The sequence below is a fragment of the Cervus elaphus genome, chromosome 2 (genome assembly GCF_910594005.1).
Source record: "Cervus elaphus chromosome 2, mCerEla1.1, whole genome shotgun sequence".
Classification (NCBI taxonomy): domain Eukaryota; kingdom Metazoa; phylum Chordata; class Mammalia; order Artiodactyla; family Cervidae; genus Cervus; species Cervus elaphus.
Window position 1 is genome coordinate 8,855,685 of NC_057816.1, and position 22,297 is coordinate 8,877,981.

The 22,297-nt window shown below is 39.8% G+C and overlaps 1 protein-coding gene across 2 annotated transcripts in view; it reads left to right on the forward strand.

The window, feature by feature from the left end:
* Positions 1–22,297, forward strand: part of ATL3 (atlastin GTPase 3) — a 41,910-nt gene that overhangs the window by 14,702 nt on the left and 4,911 nt on the right. For both annotated transcript variants that reach the window (XM_043870927.1, XM_043870923.1), the window contains exons 4-12: positions 3,932–4,036; positions 4,550–4,600; positions 7,306–7,362; positions 8,182–8,274; positions 9,156–9,294; positions 19,247–19,374; positions 19,975–20,031; positions 21,142–21,213; positions 21,598–22,029. In XM_043870927.1, the coding sequence (XP_043726862.1) occupies positions 3,932–4,036; positions 4,550–4,600; positions 7,306–7,362; positions 8,182–8,274; positions 9,156–9,294; positions 19,247–19,374; positions 19,975–20,031; positions 21,142–21,213; positions 21,598–22,029 (1,134 nt within the window). The remainder of the gene's footprint in view (positions 1–3,931; positions 4,037–4,549; positions 4,601–7,305; positions 7,363–8,181; positions 8,275–9,155; positions 9,295–19,246; positions 19,375–19,974; positions 20,032–21,141; positions 21,214–21,597; positions 22,030–22,297) is intronic.

Here is a 22,297-nt window from a genome sequence, read left to right on the forward strand (position 1 = left end):
TTACAGGGCTTTTGTCGTCTGACTGGAGGGAAGAGGTGCTATTCTTGGCCCTCTGTGAGCAGTGAGTACTCTTCCCCCTAAGCCTTTTGAATAGCTCCTTTCTCCAGCGTCAGGTAATTTTCTTACTCACATGAGCTTGTCAAGACTCAGCTGAACAGTTGATGGGGCCTCTCTGCGATCCATGGTGTTCTTTGTCTCTGTAGCCCTCTCCTCTCAGGTGCTCTGCCTGAGAGTGCCGTTGCCTTGGTCTCCCTGACTCTCAGCTGTATTTTCTCAACTCAGGGACTCTTGGCTCTGCCTGGGCTCCCCGGCCCTGTGCCTTAGCCAGTTAGCTGTGTCACCTGTAGGGCTGACCTCATCTGTTTTCTTTCTCTCAAGGATCATTATCCTTTGTTACCTGATGCCCAGTGTCGTGCAACTGTTGTTTCATAAAGTGTTAGTTGCTCAATCATGTCTGACTCATTGTGACCCCATGGACTGTAGCTCACCAGGCTTTTCTGTCCATGGAATTCTCCAGACCACAATACCAGAGTAGGTTGCCATTTCCTTCTCCAGGGGATCTTCCCAACCCAGAGACTGAATCCCGAGTCTCCTGAATTCAGGCAGATTCTTTATTATCTGAGCCACCAGGGATAGTAATCATCAAATGAATATGTCATATTTTGTTTACCGATTTCCCTATTGGTGGGCATTTAGATTGTTTCTTTTTTTCATTTTGTAATTCCTGCTATAGTGAACAGCCTGAAAAATGTTTTTGTGAGTAGTGTGCAAGCATGTCTCCAGGCCACAGTTTTTGAACTGTGTCCATGACCCAATAAAGTATAGAGAAATCAATTTATTGCTTATGACCAGTTTTTTTATATTAGTTTTTCATTTTATTTTTAAAAATTAATTTATTTATTTTAATTGGAGACTAATTACTTTACAATATTGTGGTGGTTTTTGCCATACATTGACATAAATCAGCCACGGGTGTACAGTTCAGTTCAGTCACTCAGTCATGTCCAATTCTGCAACCCTATGGACTGCAGCATGCCAGGCCTCCCTGTCCATCACCAACTCCCAGAGTTTACTCAAACTCATGTCCATTGAGTCGGTGATGCCATCCAACCATCTCATCCTCTGTCGTCCCCTTCTCCTGCTTTCAGTCTTTCCCAGCATCAGGGACTTTTCAAATGAGTCAGTTCTTCGCATCAGGTGGCCAAAGTATTGGAGTTTCAGCTTCAACATCAGTCCTTCCAGTGAATATTCAGGACTGATCTCCTTTAGGATGGACTGGTAGGATCTCCTTGCAGTCTAAGGGACTCTCAAGAGTCTTCTCCAACACCACGGTTCAAAAGCATCAATTCTTCACTGCTCAGCTTTCTTTATATTCCAACTCTCACACCATACATGACTACTGGAAAAACCATAGCCTTGACTAGATGGACCTTTGTTGGCAAAGTAATGTCTCTGCTTTTTAATATGCTCTCTTGGTTGGTCATAGCTTTTCTTCCAAGGAGCAAGCATCTTTTAATTTCATGGCTGCAGTCACCATCTGCAGTGATTTTGGAGCCCAGAAAAATAAAGTCAGCCACTGTTTCCACTGTTTACCCATCTATTTGCCATGAAGTGATGGGACCAGATGCCATGGGCTTAGTTTTCTGAATGTTGAGCTTTAAGTCAACTTTTTCACTCTTCTTCTTTCACTTGTATCAAGAGGCTCTTTAGTTCTTCTTCACTTTCTGCCATAAGGGTGGTGTCATCTGCATATCTGAGGTTGTTGATATTTCTCCCAGCAGTCTTGATTCCAGCTTGTGCTTCCTCCAGCCCAGCGTTTCTCATGAAGTACTCTGCATATAAGTTAAATAAGCAGGGTGGCAGTATACAGCCTTGACATACTCCTTCCCGATTTGGAACCAGTCTGTTGTTCTTGTTCAGTTCTAGCTGTTGCTTCCTGACCTGCATACAGATTTCTCAAGAGGCAAGTCAGATGGTCTGGTATTCCCATCTCTTTCAGAATTTTCCAGAATTTGTTGTGATCCACACAGTCAAAGACTTTGGCGTAGTCAATAAAGCAGAAGTACATGTTTTTCTGGAACTCTCTTGCTTTTTCAGTGATCCAGTGGATGTTGGCAATTTGATCTCTGGTTCCTCTGCCTTTTCTAAAACCAGCTTGAACGTCTGGAAGTTCACGGTTCACATATTGTTGAAGCCTCGCTTGGAGAATTTTGAACACAGGTGTATGTGTGTCCCCCATCCCGAGTCCCCGTCCCACCTCCCTCCCCATCCCATCCCTCTGGGTTGTCCCAGTGTACCAGCTTTGAGTGCCCTGTCTAATGCATCGAACTTGGACTGTTCTGACCAGTTTTTTAAAAATAAGAACTAGAAAGTATTAGAGTATATATAGAACAGATAAAAATTAAGTTTCAGCTTTATGGATGTGCATATTTGATTGTAATGCAAAATATATTTCTTACTGTGGGTTCTAGTAAAAAAAACATTGGAAAGTCTCTTAAAAGTGGAATTACTGGGTCCGAGAATACCCATTTCCTCTATTTCTCACCATTGCCAAACTGTTCTTGAAGGTTGTTAGGGCATTTTACTGTTCTACTACATGATATATGAATACCATTTCCCTCCAAATATCCAGCACTTTAAGTATACGTATGACTCCCACTCCTTAAAGAGCTTCTCTTTAGTATTTCTTCTTTTTCCCTCTAGTTAGCCTCATTTTTCTTATTAGCAGATGTTATGATTTTCTTTTTCATTGAGATATAATTTGCCTACAATAAAATTCATCCTTTCAAAGTGTGTAATTCAGCTATTTTTAGTACACTTACAAGACTGTGCAAATATTACCATCTAATGCCAGAACATTTTCATCACCCCCACAAAGAAACTCAGTCACGTCCCATTTCCCTCCTCTCCCAGCCCCTGGCCACAACTGATCTCCTTTCCTCCTCCATGTTTGCTGTTTCATACAAATGGAATCGTATAAAATATGGGTCTTTTGTATGACCTCTCCCAGCCAGCCCAGTGCCCTCAAGGCCCTACCATGATGTAACATATATTGAGACTTGACTCATTTCCATGGTAAAATAATCCAGTGTATGGATATATACTCCATTTTGTTTATTCATTCATCAGTCAAACAACATTTAGCCTGTTTCCATACCTTGGTTATTGTGAATAATGCTGCAGTGAATGTGGGAGTGCAGATATTTTTTTCAATTATTGCAAGTTATATAAGGATGATAGGTACTACATCTTTTTTTTTTTTTAACATTTTACTCAAATTTCCCTTTTAAGGTGGGACTGGGTCATTAAGTTCTTTTTGGAAAGTATGAGGCTTCATGAAACCTAGTTACATAGAGTGAACGATAGCTTTGATTCTGTTGCTTTCATTTGGCATCTGTGGTGTGGTCTCTTTTTCATAAAGATTGAAATCAATGTTTGTTTTTCTTTTATCAAATGACCAGAAAATCCTATAAATTAAAGAGAAGTATTCAGCTTTGCAGGGAAATGCCAAAAAGGCCATGCGTTTTATTTTTATTGGATAATGCCTGAGTTTAAACTAAGTCAATATTTTAAATTTGTTTTTCAACAACAAAAACATCCACAGGACTGGCTTGAAAAGTGAGCTAATTGGCTTCAACATTTGGCTGTCTTGATTGTTAGGGTGATTTTCCTCTCTTTTCATATTGCTCTGTGCACCTCTGTTCTGTACTGTCTGTCAGAGCAGATAATCTTTTCCAGCAAAGTTCTCTTGTCAAAAAAGCAAGGCATCTAAATACTTACGTTTATTGAAAAAAATCTGCATACAAGTGGACCCGTGTAGTTCAAACCTGTGTTGTTCAAGGGTTAACTGTAATTGTGTTTTTCTGATAGAACCTACAAGCATGTGCTTCCTCCTTCTCACTGTAACATATTTTGTGTGTGTGTTTTATAGGTTGCAGTTGTTCTGATGGATACCCAGGGGGCATTTGACAGCCAGTCCACTGTGAAAGACTGTGCCACCATCTTTGCTCTGAGCACCATGACTAGCTCTGTTCAGGTAAAACCAGTTGACGAGGAAAAAATTTTGTAGAATAAATAAGATGAAGAGGACACATCTAGTTTCAGCTATTGTTCTGTTATCAGAATTCCTATGGTGATATGTAAATGTTCTTTTTATACTACAGATATAAGTGAAGCTCTTATAAGCTCAAGAAGCAGCCTAAATTATTTTACATAATATTTTTCCACTTTGGTCATAAATATATACAGTATATTCCAGGAAAAGTCTGAAAAGTGGAAATTGAAGTTAAATCAGTTGCATTATACAGGAAATGTAGATTTGGTGAAAAAAGTAAGAAAACTGTATTTTAAACTATAAAGGAAGAATTATGCGATTTCAACCTTATATGCATAGTTCTCCAAAAAGACAGATAATATTACTGTTTAAATAGACCTCGTATTCTTATATGCAGACCTTTAACTGTACAAGCTTCTGTTCACTGCTTTAGACTTACTTGGGATTCATCTGAAGTAGACTAGAGTAGTATCAATCTGAATTTTTGTTTTCTAGATTTATAATTTGTCCCAGAACATTCAAGAAGATGATCTTCAACAGCTGCAGGTATGTATTCCTCATAAAAATGTTAATAATGTCATTTAAAAGTTTTAAGGCCAAGGTGCGTTTTACAACTGATGGATAGTTTCAGCAAAAGATTGAAATGTGGAGGAAGGTGTGGGTTCATGGTAATCCTTCACTCTGTGTATCTATGATTGGAGTGGTCAGGGATGCTCTTACTGAGTTAAGCAGGGGACCGAAAAAAGGGAGTAGGTAAATCCTGCAGATATTTTGGGGGGAAAGTGGTGCAGGGGAGGAAACAGCAGGAAGAGAGACCTTGAGGTGGAGTGTCCTTGGTGGGATCCAGGAATAGCAGGGAGGCCAGTGGGTGAGGTTGGAGGGTGAGACAGGAGAAGGGCATCAGAGAGGCAGGCACTCAGCTTCCAGTGATGCCCTGCTTTGTAAGGAAGTGGGCTTTTCCTCTGGGTGAGATGGGAGCCGTGTTTACATCAGAGGAGTGATATTGTTTGACATGTGATAAAAGGATCATGGTGACTGTTGTGTTTAGAGTATATTTTTAGAGGTGCAATGATGCATTCAGTGAGACTGCTTATGAACCTACTGCAATAATTCACGTGAGGCTAAATAAATTAATATTTATCAAAGGCATAGGGTCATTGCCTGGAAAATAGTATGTGCTTAATATGTGCTAGCTGTTACTTATTAAACCTGGTGCTGTTATTAGTCATGTCCTCTCTTCTCCATAGCAGCTGTTCTTACACGTTTTTCCTGTGAAATCCTCTTCATTGGGTATCCCAGAGTTGGGTGCAGTCTGGCATGCTTCTCGAATTCTACTCCTCCCACTGACATTCAAGAAATGTATCAGAATACGAGAGTGGGGGTGTCATTTATTATGGAGATTATCTTGAATTAGTTTTAATTTATATTCCTTTTAAAAAGAACAGTATAAATCTGAAATTTTGGCTCTGAATGTTACTGTTAGCACTTACTTGTGCTTCCTAATTGGTGGTTCTACACCAGTGCCATCACTCGGTGGTGGAGAGCGGTTGCTCCGCGATACGTAGCCATCAAAACTTGAGTTTGATACCTTTTCACCCGAAACTGACTCCTGTGTAAGCTCCTTTCTTTCACACATTTTTTGGAATACCTAATTTGTGTGAGGGCTTCCCTGGTCGATCAGTGGGAAAGAGTCCACCTGCCAGTGGACATGAGTTTGACCCCTGGGTCAGGGAGATCCCCTGGGTCAGCAAAAGGCAACCCACTCCGGTATTCTTGCCTGGGAAACCCCATGGACAGAGGAGCCTGGTGGGCTACAGTCTGTGGGGTCTCAAAGAGACCCGACTGAGCAACCAAACAACAGCAACAGTCAGTGTGAGGCAGTGGGCCATGTGTGTGATAACACTAGTGTGTGAGCTAGACCTGATTCCTTATGGGATTTGTAGTCCCGGCAGTGAGAGGGTGCAGAGACGACGAGGCCTGAGTGATGCCTCAGGACCGCTGCACGCACGTCACAGAGTGCCGTAACCTGGGTGACTTAAAACAGTAGAAATGTATCACCTCTGGTTGGGTAAGCTGGACGTGATATGTGTATATAATATATATACAGACTTCCAACTGTTTCCTTAGTCGTCAGCCCCGCTCCCTCACCTCCTCTTTCAGGGTAACTGGTGCTTTAATTTCTGAGCCTTTCAGGGATTCTGCTGAGAGACTCTGCTTGTTACTTTTTGGCCCCTGCCTCATAGATTTCTTATTCTTAGCGGGGTGGAGCCAAAACCCAAGACAGTTCTCATTTGTTCTCCTTCCAGAGTGTTTGTGACAACTCTTCTTTTTCAAACCCTTTCTCTTCCTCTCTGTCCTGTGAGTTTATGACTTTTGCACTTCATTTTGCTGTACTTTTTGGTGCAACTTCATGAAGAAATAGAGGTAAACGGGTAAACCCTAACTCTAAAGGATTCATTCACTGGGTCATTCACATGGCACGCATCCTGCAGGTCTGGCACGTGCTGTCCTCGGTGCTGGAGGCCCCACAGTGCACAGAACATCCTTCCCTCATAGACCTTAAGTGCTAGTAGTGAAGACTGTTACTAAGCAAGATAAGTAAAGGTACAGTGTATACACAAGTGAGGAGAAAAATTTGAAAGGACATGGGATAGGAAATACTGGGTGGAGAGGTGTAATGTTTTTAGGTAGATGGCCATGAGAAGCTTCATTAGAAAGGAGTCATTGGAGTAAATACCTGAAGGAGCGATGTAGCTGTTCAGGTGTCTGGGGGAAGAACATTGCAGGCAGAAGGAGGCATCAGAACAAAGGCCCCAGGATGGCAGTGCACGCAGCGAGTTTGAGGAATATCAAGGAGGGCCAGTGTGGCCAGATCACACTGTAGGGTCTGGCTTTTATTCTCAATGAGGTTGAAGGGTTTCGAGCAGAGGCATCATGTGGTCTGACTAACCACTGTGGCCTCTGTGTTGAGGAGAGTCTGGGGCTGACACAGTGAGAAGCTGTCACAATATTGTAAGCCACGTGGAAGTTGCACATGGTTGGATTTTGGGTCTGCTAATGAATTGGGACAAGGAATTTGTGAGAGAGGAATAGTCTAGATTATTTTAAGGTTCGTGATTCCTGTGGGAGTGTAGAATTTTGGTCTCATATAAATAGTATTTAGTCTGTTAAAAGAATTATTTGCTACAGAATAGCCATTAAAATGCTTTATGTAATATTGCTTTACAAACCATAACTCTTCTTTTTTAAAGCTCTTCACAGAATATGGTCGTCTGGCGATGGATGAAATTTTCCAAAAACCCTTCCAGGTAGACTGTTAACTGTAAATATAAGTCACATCTTTGTTTTAGTTCATAGATGAGCAAACTATAATCCACAGGCCAAATATGGCTGACTGACTGTTTTTATATGACCTGTGAGTTAGGAGTGTTTTCTTTTTTACATTTTTAAATGGTTAAAAAAATCAAAAGAGGAATAATATTTCATGATATGTGGAAATAATCTGAAATTTAAATGTCAGTTGGCCATAGTGAACGCTTTATTGGAACACAGCTACACTTATTTGTATTGTCCATGGCTGCTTCTTGCTACAACAGTCTGAGATATTTACTCTCTGGCCCTTTACGGAAAACGTTTACTGACCCCAGCTTTAGCTAACTGCTTTATGAGGATGAAAATGCACAGTAGCCTCAGTAAGATTAAAGGATCTCTAAGCATTGTTTTTATTTTAGTTTTTTTTTCCTGTCTGACGTTAACAGATCTCATTTTATGAATAGCTAGTGCTCTTTTTTTTCTTGTCCTTCACCTTATTCTTCATACTTGCCTTTTGAGCAGACCCCTGAATGTAGCATTTTCTCATCAGTCTGTTTTCATCAATCTCTTCTCTTAACCCATAAGGACAAAAATATCAGATGAGATATACTGACCTCACAAATGGCTTATGCATGTCCTTCTAGTCTTTATAGGGTTTCTAAGACATTACAGGGTAGGATTGGGTAGATAAATCCTTTAGCACATTTTCTTGCCCCTTTTGAAGAAGCTGGCATTTTGCGAAGAAGTATTTCAATGGTTATTTTGAAAATACATTTATGTAGTTTTATAATGTGTTCTGCTCTTTTTCTAAATAGACACTGATGTTCCTGGTTCGAGACTGGAGTTTCCCTTATGAATACAACTATGGATTACAGGGAGGAATGTCATTTTTGGAAAAGCGTCTACAGGTAAATAGAAATACAGTCTTCTGAGGAATTACCTAAAAGTAGTGATAACTTTCTCATTTGCCTTTAGCTACTATATTTAAAGGGATTCCCTCTTAGCTCAGTTGGTAAAGAATCTGCCTGCACTGCAGGAGACCTGGGTTCAATTGCTGGATCAAGAAGATCCTCTGGAGAAAGAAATGGCAACCTACTCCAGTATTCTTGCCTGGGAAATCCCATGGACAGAAGAGTCTGGCTGGCGATAGTCCGTGGGGTCACGGGAGTCGGACACAACTTAGCGACTAAACCACTCTCCACCACTGTGTTTAAAGCAGATGATGGAAAATTACATTGTGTGTTAAACACTTAGGAATTATTAATTAGCACAAACTGATATTATTCATGGTAAGGTTATAGAACCTGTGTATATAACTCACAGGGATTGGAGAGAAAAACCCCAGGCAAAAGCCCAAGCTTTGATTGCAATTTCCATTTCACAATTCACATGAGTCCATATGTGTTTTTGGTTTCTGGTGTGGATACAAACAGGCTTAGCCTGTTTTCCAAAATTAAAACACAGTCAGTCACTGCTTACTGGTTTATGCCCACAAGCCTTTCCATGTCCTTCGTGCCCACAAATCTTTCCTTGTTCTTCCTAAGTCTTGTGCAATACTCTTTTAAGAAACTCTGTAGTGCCTGTTCTTCGATAGCTCTAGGAACCAAGCTGTAGTTAATCAAATTTATTCATTTATTGCTTCTCAGGGTTCTGAGTTTCCTCACTGGACAACACCTGGGCCACTATGATCTTTTGGAGTTGGAAAGTCTTCTTCTCTTTGTCCTATACTAGTGAATGCTAGTTAGGAAAAACACATGGTTGTTTGTAAATTGTTGGCCTTTATTGGCAGGTAAAAGAACATCAACATGAAGAAATTCAGAATGTCCGGAATCACATCCATTCATGTTTCTCCAGCGTCTCCTGTTTTCTACTACCACATCCTGGACTCCAGGTGGCCACAAGCCCTGACTTTGATGGCAAATTGAAAGGTGTGTTGCAAATGATGTTATTTATACATGTGATTTTTATCTTTGGAATTAAAAAGAGTGACCAGAAAATATCAATTGTGAACAGTAAGTCCTTAACAGAAATACTATGTTCCTTTAGAAAGAATAGTGTTTACAGTCTAGTTTAGTTTTTTCCTCCTACCTTAGTGTGACCATCAGAATTATATTATCTTAGTTTCTCCATCTGAAATGGTTGTGGTAATACCCATTAATGATCTTTCTAAGAATGATGTTGTGATTCCTGGTTTACAAGAGATAAAAATGCTAGATAAAGGAAGACTTAACATTAGTCAGCTCATTTTTATGAAGTAAAACTAAAGTCCCAAACAAAGGTAGTATGATGCATGGCATGGCTATTGTTTTCATCTTATTTGTGATTATAGCAGACTTGGTGCTGGGTCATGAGTTACTATCAGGAAGTGGTAACCAGATGGTAGCTTAGAGGAATCAGAGGTGGGACTCTTGAGTTCCATTGTCTTATTTTTGATCCTGACTCACTGACACCTTGAGTCATTTAATAGCTAGTCCTCAGTTTACACATGGGTTTAACCAAGCACTTTTGTTTATAAATTAATCTCAGCTTCTTTTGTTGTTTTCAGTCACTAAGTCCAGTCTGACTATTTTTGTGACCCCATGGACTGTAGCCCACCAGACTCCTCTGTCCAGGGGATTTCCCAGCAAGAATACTGGAGAGGGTTGTCGTTTCCTTCTCTAGGGGATATTTCCGATCCCCTGAGATTGAACCCACGTCTCCTGCATGGGCAGATGGATTCTTTATCACTGAGCCACCAGGGAAGCCCATTGGAGCTTCTTAGGTTCCTAGTAAAGTTGAAATAATAATCGCTGCCATTTTTAGAGGCCGTTTGTGTTCCCCGCTGTCAGTCTCTCCAGGGTGCTGTGACAAAATACCATAGACTGGGTAGTTTATAAAAAACAGAAATTCATTTCTCATAGTTTTGGAGGCTGGATTTCCAAGATCTGAGTGCCAGCATGATCCGGGGAGGTTGTCTTTCTGGCCTCAAAACTTCTGGTTATATCCTCTTGGGGGGAATGGGCTAGGGAGCGTGGTAGGATCTCTTTCATAGGAGCATTGATCCCACTTGGCTTCACTCTCATGACTAATCACTTCCCAAAGGCCCTGCCTACTAATACTATCACCTTTAGGGGTTAGAATTTCAACATGTGAGTTTTGGAAGGACACGGACATTCAGACCATAGCAGCAACACTATGTGGAGTAGGAAATGGCAGCCCACTCCAGTATTCCTGCCTGGAGAATCCCAGGGACAGAGGAGCCTAGCAGGCTACAGTCCATGGGGTTGCAGAGTCAGACACAACTAGAGTGACTGAGCACCAGCACTATGCTAGTTACTTTTATACTTAATGCTCCCAGTAATTCCATGGAACTGATATTATTTCCCTTATCTTACGAATGAAGAAACTGGCTTAGCAAAGTTACATAACTTGCTCAGAGTACTCAGCTAGTAGGTGGTGGGACAGAGACCCACATCCAGATCCTTCTTGCTCATAGTTGTAGAAGAAGTTCTGCTGTACTGGGCAAGTCACATAGAGGATTTACACTGCTTAGTTACTGGAACTTGTCTTGTGAAGTGGAAGTTTTTTATTACTTCGTATTAAACATAAAATGCATAATTTTCAATTTATGTAACTCAGTGGATTCAAGAAAGTTAATATGCTCGTTCAGCTTAAGATTTACATTCCAGCTGGTCTTACTGTTGCAAAAAAAAAATTGAGTCTGAAAGGCTTACCTTTACCTTCTGTTGGTCACCTATGTGACATTTTATGTGGTTGGCAGCTTTCCTGAGTGGGAAACTTTCACAGCCTATAGGTTGGCAGTTCAGAAACCCTAGGTTGGGGTCTGCCTTTGGAGAGAAATCTGCTTAGGCAACAACTGGTGCTGAAACAGAAGCAGTTGTGAGTGAGTTCTCTGAGTTGAGTAGGTAAGAAAGTTGAGTTTGTAGGTGAGGTGTTGTTTAGGATTTTAACGTTGCATTATTAGACATGCATTTACCAAATCTGAGATCTGGTATATTCATTACTGGTAGGGAAACTATCCAGTGGAATCTTAATTGAAGATGTTTAAGAGAGGGTGGGTGGGAGTGACTCCTCATACCTTTGTCTTGCTTTAGGGTGGTTTCAGGTTATTGGGCATAAACATACATAATATACAAACATGACATTCCTTCGTATTATTAAGCATCTAAATATTTCAGAATATTCTGTTTTAAAATTAATTTTCATCATGTTATTCTAGGAAACAGGAAGAGCTTTTTAAAGTTCTGTAACCTTGACTTTTGAAATTTTCTATCACTCTTGGGTATGTATTTTATGTTAGTTTCCTAGGAACTGCTGTAAAAAAGTACCATAAACTAGATTTCTTAAGAAATTCATCCGCTAGCAGTTCAGGAGACCAGAATTCCAAAATCAGGGTGTTGTCAGGCTAGGTTCCTCTTGGAGGCTCTTGAGGGGAATCTGTCTCTTCTCTTGGTGGTTGCTGGCAGTCTTTGGCATTCCTTGACTTTTAGTTTCATCACTCTGCTCTCTGCCTCTGTGCTCACATGGCCACCTTCCCTGTGTTCTCTCTTCTTGCAAGGATGATGCTCTTTGAATTTAGGTCCCACTCTCATCCAGTATGATCTCAACTTATTACATCTGTAAAGCCTCTATTTTTAAATAAGATATTCTGAGATTCCAGATAGACATGCATTTTAGCAGGGGACACTCCAGAGTACATGGATTTACAGATATGAAGGGTTTGTCACTAAACATTAAGGGTGCTAAGCTTCATATTATAAAATAGGGAACAAATTCTATATAAGCAACGGACGGAGGAGCCTGGTAGGCTGCAGTCCATGGGGTCGCGAAGAGTCAGACATGACTGAGAGACTTCACTTTCACTTTTCACTTTTATGCATTGGAGAAGGAAATGGCAACCCACTCCAGTGTTCTTGCCTGGAGAATCCCAGGGATGGGGTCGCACAGAGTCGGGCACGACTGAAGTGACTTTGCGGCAACAGCAGTCTCATAATTATTCACTATGCATGATAAAACTGTAAAACACATTTTTAGGGTTAAAATCCTCTTTTGCTACATGAAAAGGCAAGTCCCAAAGGAAGAAATACAGATGGTCAAGACATAATTCATGAAAATATGTGTTGCCTAACTATAATCAAGAAAGTGCAAATGTGTTGGTACAAATTTGTATAGTCTGTACCACAGTAGCAGCATTGTAAATGTTCACATCTTTTGATCCAGTATTTCACTTTTAGGAAATTTTCCTTAGGAACTATCCATATATAAGTAGATAAAAATATGTGGACAAGGATAGTACCACTGCTGCATTATTATAATAGTGAATTATTGGAAGCAACCTAAATATATATTTCTGAGGAATTGGTTTAATTACAGTACATCTCACAAAGGGATGAAAATAAATCATTTGAAAGGTAAAAGTAGATAGATGGATATATCTGTATTTCCACAGAAAGATGTTCATGATATGTTGTTAAATGTGGAAAGTACAGAGTAGCATATATTGCATGATCCTAATTATTTAAAAGTGAATTTTTATGAGGTTGTTTTTAAAAAAGGAAGGATTTGAGAAATAAAAATTTCCTTTTTTATTTCACTTTAAAAATATGTTAATAGCTTGCCTTTGTGTGTCTTTTAAGGGACCTGTAGTCATTAGGAGGGTTGTTGATGAATTCTTGTTAGCTCTGCAAAGGTATGTGTGTACGGGTATTTTGTAATTTTAGGGAACCTTTAAAACAAGTTGCTGAAGGGTTTTGAGTGAAGAGCAAATTGAGGATGTTACATTGCAAATAGTGTGTGACTTGTGAATATTTGGCAAGTGCTTGGTTGAGAACCACATAAACTTCATTGTGGGGGACCTTTAAGTAGAGTTGATAACATTTCTGAGAGTTAAAAAAAATTTCCTAGACATTGTATTTTCTCAAGCATATACTTGTACAGTGACTTGGTTGAGATCCTACAGCTCTGCCCTGTATAACCTAGATAAGACATTAGCCTGAGACTGTTTAGGGGTAATCCAGAAAAAGACCTTCATGTAGTTTTTGTAGAACATTTAAATTTATTAAGAACTGCATTCTGAAGCTGTTTCTGCAAATGTTCCCCTAATTACTTCAGGGATTGTTTTACTGGTCTTACTTTATTTTTTAAAAGAATAACTATTTATTCAGAGGTGAACACCTGCCAGACACAATCTTAGTTATGGTATAATCAGTGCTAAGCTGCTGCTTCCTACAGTAGTTAGCTAGGAGATTAGCTCATTTTTGAGACTCCTTTTCAGCAGACACAGGATGACTGTCATCACCATAAAGAAAACTGTTTTCCTTTTTTACTATAGCAGAGAGACCTAATACAGTAACTACTGAGATATTTAGCTAGAAATTAAACAGAAGACATTGTAGGGAGCAATCTTCTTGGACGCCATGAGATGTTGAGATTGTCTAAGTCATGTGACAGTAGTTCTTGTCTGTCCTTAAGTCTAAAACTCATATTTTGGTACAACCTTCATAGAAACATTAATAGTTGAGGGTCTATTAAATCTGGGTAAAACCCTGGACCATACCATTTGTGGTGTCTAGATCCAGAGGGATCGGGTAGATCCTGCTATTTCTTGTGTGAAATATTTCTGAAGCTCTCAGTCTTCCAGTGTGATGACTGTTGAAACCTTTAAAAAAAGTTTTTTCTAGTGGATAATGCAGTCACATGTTTTAAATCCCTAAAAGGGTTAAAATGTATTCAGTGAAAAGTCTATTCCATTTTTGTAGGCTTCTAGAGTTTCTTTAGTATATGCAAAACAAATATAAATATACATAGGATAGCATATTATTAATATGTACACTATGTGTTTTTCACTTCAGGGTTTTAAAGAATTTGTCTCACTTTTTCTTTCTTGAAATTTTGAGGTCCCATTTTTTCACATTATAATTTATAATCCAGTTTCAGTTCAATTCAGTCAGTCACTCAGTCGTGTCGACCCTAGGGACTGCAGCATTCCAGCCTTCCCTGTCTATCACCAACCCCCAGAGCTCAAACTCACGTCCATTGAGTCGGTGATGCCATCCAACCATGTCCTCCTCTGTCGTCTCCTTCTCCTCCTGCCGTCAATCTTTCCCAGGGTCAGGGTCTTTCCCAATGATCCAGTTTGGATCCAGCTTATTTTCCGAATGACTACTTAAGCGTCTCAACACTGTCGAAGAGTCCAACTTGTCCTCACTGGTTGAAATGTCACCTTTATCAAATGTTAAATGTAGGGATCAACCCCTTTTTAAAGTTGGTATAGGGCCATATTTTGGTGCCATCCTGAGAAGACTATGGAATTAAGGGTATTTAGATGGAGATCGGTATCTGTTTATTTAGGTAGCTCATTAAGAAATAAACATTTTTTGATGTCAAGAGATCTTATGATTGATTATTTAAGATGGTGTAGAAATCAGTGATTAGAAGTATATGTTACTATTTAGAAAAAAAAGAATCTCATGCAGATTTCAATTTATGAGCCATAAGTAAACTCTAATTATAAAATTGAAAGCATGGGGAAAAATTAATTTTATTTGACCTCTGGAATTGGGGAAGGACTCTTTAAAATTAGAAGGAATAAAAGAAATTATCAAGAAAAAGTGCTATACTTTTGAATACATAATAATCTTATGCATGTTTATAAAAAGGCAAACAAAATGGAAAAAAATTTCAGTTACCATAGTACACATAAAGAACAATATATCTGTTTACTTGCTGAAGAGTGACTAAGATAAAAGCCCTAAAAGTTCACTGAAAAGGTAGTCAGCTGATGAACAAATAGGGGAGAGAGTTTGGCCTAACAAGTAATAAAATAAATAAAAGCAAATTAGAAGAATGATCTACCATTAAATTTTTAAATATGCTGTTTGATATCCAAAAGAATGCATCAGTATTACATATAAGAAAGAATACACATAATGTATATATGTAAGGTATGAAATGTAATGAATATCATCAACCCACTACCCAACTTACTATTAATATCTGGAACTAGAATTGGCACACTTTCTGTAATGGAGTAAACAGTGAATATTTTAGACTTTGTGGGCCATACAATTACTTAGCTCTGCTTTGTAGCAAGAAAGCAGCCATAGACAATTGTACTAATGAATGTACATGGTTATATTTCAATAAAACTTTATTTATAAATGTAGTTAGCTATCATATTTGGCCCAAGGGCTGTAGTTTTCCAGTCTCTTATTAAGAACATTATCAGTGCTATTTTCTGTATTTGTATGCTTCTTTCCTTCCCCCTGCCTCGCCACAGAAATAACTACTATTCTAAATTTTGCTTATTCTGTCCTTGAATTTAAAAAGTTATTACTTGTATGTGAAGTGAAGTGAAGTGAAAGTCGCTCAGTCGTGTCCGATCCTTTGGGACCCCATGGACTATAGTCCACCTGGCCCTCTATCCATGGAATTCTCCAGGCCAGAATATTGGAGTGGGTAGCTGCTCCCTTCTCCAGGGCATCTTCCCAACCCAGGGATCAAACCCAGGTCTCCCGCATCGCAGGTAGATTCTTTACCATCTGAGCCACCAGGGAATCCCTTGTGTTTGATTCACTTAACAGTCTTTTGCTAAGTTTCTTCAATTTTTTTTTTTAACTTTATAAAAATATAGTATGTGGCCAATTTGCATTTTCACTGTGAGCTTTATTTTTTTTAATTTTTGTTTTCTTTTAAATTAATTTATCTATTTTAATTGGAGGCTAATTACAATACTGTGGTGGTTTTTGCCGTACATCAACATGAATCAATCACGGGTGTACATGTGTCCCCCTCCTGAACCCCCTTCCCACCTCCCTCCCCACCCCATCCCTCTGGGTTGTGCCAGAGCACCAACTTTGGGTGCCCTGCTTCGTGCATTGAAGTTGGCACTGGTCCTCTATTTTACATATGGTAATATACATGTTTCAGTTCTATTCTCTCAAATCCCGCCCTCATCTTCTCCCGCAGAGTCCAACAGTCTCTTCCCCACACCTGTGTCTCTGTTGCTGTCCTGCGTATGGAGTTGTCATTGCCGTCTATGTGTGCTTTGTTTTAAGGCTGCCCGTATTATTGCGTGTGATTGTGACCCATTCAGTCTCGCTGTAGGGTAACCGTGCCTCCTGTGGGTATAACAGTGTATTCTCAGTGGCAGTTTGGGCTTCTCCAGTTTTTTTGCTATTATGAGTAGCACTGCTATTAACCTTCTTGTGGGTGTGTATATATTTCGGAGTTTCCCAGGTTATGTGCTTAAAAGTGGGATTGATGGATAATTGAAATATATGTATCTTCACCTTAGGTAATGCCAGATTGTTTTCCAAAGTTCTTATTCCAATTTACACTCCTTCATTAGTGTTATAAAAATTCCCATTGGTCCATATCCTTGGCAACACTTGGTATTAACAGCCATCTTAGTTTTGTTAAATCAGTGATTATAAAATAGTATCTCATTGTGATCTTAAATTGCATTTCTCTGATTACTAATGGGGTTGAATATCTTTTCATGTATTTATTTCCATTCATGTTTCATTTCCTCTGAAATTCTTCTTGTCTAGTTTTCGATTGGGTGTTCTTTCTCTGCAATGTCAAGATTCTGTATGTCTGTTGTGAACCTTGTATTCTGTCTTCCATATCTTAGTTTTCTTCCTTATTTTGCATCATCCGATCTCTCTGTGCTGTTCTCTGGTATCTTACTCAGATCTTTTTTTTCCTCCAGAGGAGATTTGATCTGTGTTTGCTTCTTCAGGGAGCTAGGGGCTTACCAACCCAGGACGATTGCAGTCCCGTTTCAGGATCCAACTTAATTCAGGAATTATTTTTGCGGAAAGTTTGTTACCCCATTATAGTGAATAGCCTCAAACGAGCCACAGCTTCACATGTACTTAGCTCAGTGCTCTGGTTTCAGCTCACTCCCCACCTACTCAGCCCCTTGCAGCTCTCTTTGTAAACTTTGTAGACTTCCAAGTCTACATTGGAATAGAATATCTTTTGCAGGATCTTGTTAGGAAGAAGATCCTGTCCGATTCTCTGATGTTTAGTACTGTCAGAAGCAGAAGCTGCAAGATACGATTTTTCACCAATCAAGTCAGCAAAGGTTTTAAAAACAATAAAAATCTCGTGCGTTCATAGTAATGAACAAGCCGCCTCATATGTTGGTGATAAGGATATAAGTTGGTACAATCTTCTACAAAAGCAGTTTAGCAAGATATAAGAGCCTTAAAAAGGAAGGGGAGAGTATTTTACATGTTAATTTTGATTGTCTGATGGTGGGTTTTATGGATGGTTGTTACATTTTTTAATAGTTTTGAATATTTTCCAGCAATTTATATTTTTCTCACATACCTAGTAATTACTCTTAGAAGACCCTATAATCTTTAGAAATAAAATAACCTGAAGTTTTTCTGTGGAGATTTTTATGGTGATCCTTGTAGCTGGAAAAAATTTAGTAAACCACTTTTGTTTTATTCACTGCTCTATCCCCAACTCTTACAACAATGCCTGCCACAAAAAGGTGGTCAAAATCTGTTAAATGAATACATAAGACTGTCTCCATTTTGTAAATTCGGGTTATGCAGTGTTAAGGAATTCCTACCTTTATATGGGTTCCTGTCTACTTTATTTTTAGCTGATAGTTTGAATTAATTGAATTCAATAACTTGAATTACGAAGATGCTGGATCATATAAATCAGATTCCTCGCATTTTCGTACTTGGGCCAGCTAGTTCTCACTTTGAGGAGAGAGCTCTGTTTAACAGCTTCCTGAACCTTCTGTGGGAACACTACAGAAGCTGGAAAGAAGCTGTCATGTTTTCTGAAATAGTAGTCTTTTCCCTTTGGGGTGGCCCAGAGAACCTCTTTGAGGAGATAATAGAAATTAAATATCATGAGGTTCAGGTGCTTCTACTTCCTTTAATGTTAAAAAAATGAACAAAAGTAAAGCAAATGGATAAATAGTGATTTATAATGCTTTTAAGGGGGAGAGTGAGGGTGTGGCAAAGGCCTGGTCTGGGAGAACCTGAAGGGTTGATAAGGATTTTCCTGAAGATACATTAATGAAATTCTTTTTTTTTTTTTAAAGATTTTTTTTTTTTTTTTTTGATGTGGACCATTTTTGAAGTCTTTATTGAATTTGTTACAACACTACTTCTGTTTTATGTTTTGACTTTTTGGCTACAAGGCATGTGGGATCTTAGTTCCCCAACCAGGGATTGAACCCCCACCTCCTGATTGGAAGGCAGAGTCCTTACCACTGAACTGCCAGGGAAGTCCCGTAAAATAAAAAGTAAAATTTCTTGGACATGTAGGGAGTAGACATGAATCTCTCAGAGTGAAAACCAGGGTAGCGATATTCTGCATATTCTGTTATGAATGCTGCTGCTGCTGCTAAGTCGCTTCAGGCGTGTCTGACTCTGTGCGACCCCATAGATGAAAGCCCACCAGGCTCCCCCGTCCCTGGGATTCTCCAGGCAAGAACACTGGAGTGGGTTGCCATTTCCTTCTCCAATGCATGAAAGTGAAAAGTGAAAGTGACGTCGTTCAGTCGTGTCTGACTCTTAGTGATCCCATGGACTGCAGCCCACCAGGCTCCTCCGTCCATGGGATTTTCCAGGCAAGAGTACTGGAGTGGGGTGCCATTGCCTTCTGCGCTGTTACGGACTAGAGAGGACTTAATACTGCGGAAAGGAAGGAGACCGTACAGATACATGAGAACAGAGACCCGTCAGCAACGGAAAGGGTCAGGCTCACAGTCTGGGACCCCTGCCCTTCTCTTTCAGCTAGCAGATGTTAGAACAACCAGATAGACTGAAGATTGTGCTTTATGCTCCCCTTGGTTGAATAAATCTGTTTGGCTTATTGTTTCCTTTTTCTTGGTCCTGCGAACAGACATTGCCAGTGAATTCAAAGAGCAGTTACAGACATTGATACTGTATGTATTAAACCCAGCCAACTTAATGGAAAAGGAGATCAATGGCTCAAAAGTCACCTGTCGGGGACTGCTGGAGTATTTTAAGGTAAATATGGGGTTTTCCATTATTAAAATATTTGACTTTTGGTGAAGCTGATACAGGTTAAGAACTCGGTTCAGGTATTTTAAAGCTTGGGGAGTTGGAAGGAAAAGCCTTTTCAGACTCCAGTGTCCTTCCAGGAGTGGGCCACTGGGTGGCAGTATTGGTCTAGGCACCAAATGGATGTTCTCTGCGCTCTCTTAGAGGAGTGATTACTGTGGCTAAAGGAAGACTGTTCCTCAAGGAAGATGGTGTGGAGAGGAGGTGGTTAGGAAGTTGCTGTGAGTAGGAGACAGCACCTAGATGTGACACGACTACCTCACGGCGGACGGTCACTCTGCCCACAGGCAGTGGTGAGGCCAGCGTGCATGGGGAGTCTGGCGGGAGCCATCGCCTTGGTAGGCGTGTGCTGCTTTGAGAACATTTTTAGTTAACTAAAAAAATGCTAACATGCACTCAAAGGTGTGCTGTGTTTTTGCTAACTCCTGGGTGTGGATCTAGGTCTTTAGGAAATGCAGTTGTATGGTCACTGTTTCTGAAAAGTAAGCTGCAGTTAAATATGACAAATGGCGTTTTTCATAATTGTCCTTATGTTTATATTCTAAGGCATATATTAAAATTTACCAAGGAGAAGATCTGCCTCACCCCAAATCCATGCTTCAGGTAAGCAGTTCTTTGACAGTCCTGGTAGTTTCCCTTTTCTTTTTTTTAAAAAACTTTTATTTATTTTTGGCTGTGCTGGGTCTTTGTAGCTGCACGAGGGCTTTCTGGAGGGGGAGCTACTCTTTGTTGCAGGGCATTGGGCTTCTTACCGCAGTGGCTTCTCTTGTTGCAGAGCCTGGGCTCTGGGGCGCGCGGGCTTCAGTAGTTGTGGCTCACAGGCTCGAGAGCATGGGCTCAGTAGTTGTAGCACACAGGCTTAGTTGCCTCGTGGTGTGTAGAATCTTCCTGGACCAGGGATTGAACCTGTGTCCTTATATTGGCAGACAGATTGTTTACCACGGAGCCAGCAGGGGAGGCCCCCCTTTTCATCACGCTGAGGTCTGTTCACATCTAGCATGTTTGCAGCAGTGTGACTGCCTTCTGATCTTCTTGTCTGTATTCCTGGTGGTGGAGTTAGAACAGAACAGCTTCCCCACAAGTGTACCCAGGTTAAACATACCCCATTCTGTTAGACAGATCGTTCTCCTATTGCCTGTTTGTTGTCTATTTTCATAAAACATGTCCTGACTTATCTATTTACTAATCAGGTTTTTCGTTTTCAGCAAGTTTTATTATCAACATTTTGATGTTTTCAAGATGTCATTTTGTGAATACATATGATTTCTGACTTGCACGTGCTGAAGATAAGGTTGTTTATTGCCAAATGTTTATTTCTTTAGTAGACAAACATTTTCACAAAGGGAGTTAGCATGTGGGATTGGTATTGTAAAGATAAATTTTTTTTCTTCTGAGTTACATCTATTTCTTAACATACAAAATTGAAGCAAAGGAACTATTTTCAGAGGTTTAGTTTTATGACAAAGATTCTTATGTATGAGAACATTTTTTGGCAGAAAATCTGGCAGAAAAGGTGTATTTTATTTAATCAGTTGGACTGTGTGGAAACCTGAAAAATAACAGAAGAATCATAAAGAAGGAAGAATGGAAAAAAAAAAAAAAAAAGAAGAAGGAAGAATGGGGAATGGAATGAAACAAAACTTCTGTTTGGTTATTTGTGGAAGAATATTAAAAGAGAAAGAATTTATAGTTTGTGGTTTTCTTTCTTAAAAGGCCACTGCTGAAGCCAACAATTTAGCAGCTGCAGCCTCTGCCAAGGACGTTTATTACAACAACATGGAAGAGGTATGTTGGACATAAGTCTTAACTCTGAAATATCTAACCTGGGCAATATTTTTAACTTCAGATGCCCCAGCTTGATCCTGCTTAGTGTTTCTTATGATGATGAGGCAACATTCAGGTTATCCTGGTTATTGGGGCCTTTTAATTATGACCCTTTCTAAGCAAGACTTCCTTACAGTGTCACTGCTCTCACTGATCAATATCACCCTGGTTACTAAGTGTGCTTTTCAGAAGAATTGAACCCAGACTTTTATTGATCTTAGTCATCATTTTAAAGTTCATTTCTAGTATCTTAAAATTTTCTAAGCTTTTCAGCGTTTTCACTTGTTTTATTTGGCACTTGTTTCTGAAGGATTCTTTATCGTGTTCTGTCTTTATTCTTGTCAGGTTTGTGGGGGAGACAAACCGTATTTGTCTCCAGACATTCTAGAGGAGAAGCACTGCGAATTCAAACAGCTTGCTCTGGACCATTTTAAGAAGACAAAAAAGATGGGCGGGAAGGATTTTAGCCTTCGTTACCAGCAGGAGCTGGAGGAGGAGATCAAGGAACTCTATGAGAACTTCTGCAAGCACAACAGTAGCAAGAATGTCTTTAGCACGTTCCGAACCCCCGCAGTGCTCTTCACGGGCATCGTGGCTCTATACATCGCCTCCGGCCTCACTGGCTTTATTGGTCTTGAGGTGGTGGCCCAGCTGTTCAACTGTATGGTTGGACTGCTGTTAATAGCGCTTCTCACCTGGGGGTACATCAGGTACTCTGGTCAGTATCGTGAGCTGGGTGGTGCTATTGATTCCGGTGCAGCGTATGTGTTAGAGCAGGTAAGTGGTGCCAACCCAGGAGGCTGACGGTTGGTAACAGATAGATATCCATGCTTCTATTGTAAAATATCTCGATTTGGAAGAGTTCAATAGTGATAGAAGGCATGAGAGACATGCCTTTTTTTTCTTTTTTTTTTATAGGCCTTATGTTTTATTATTGTTCTTTAGGATATTAATGTTTATTCCTAATATTTTGTTTCCATGCCTAAAACCTGCTCATTAATGCAGAAAACTTTCCAACTTAACATACATTGTATTCTTCACGGGA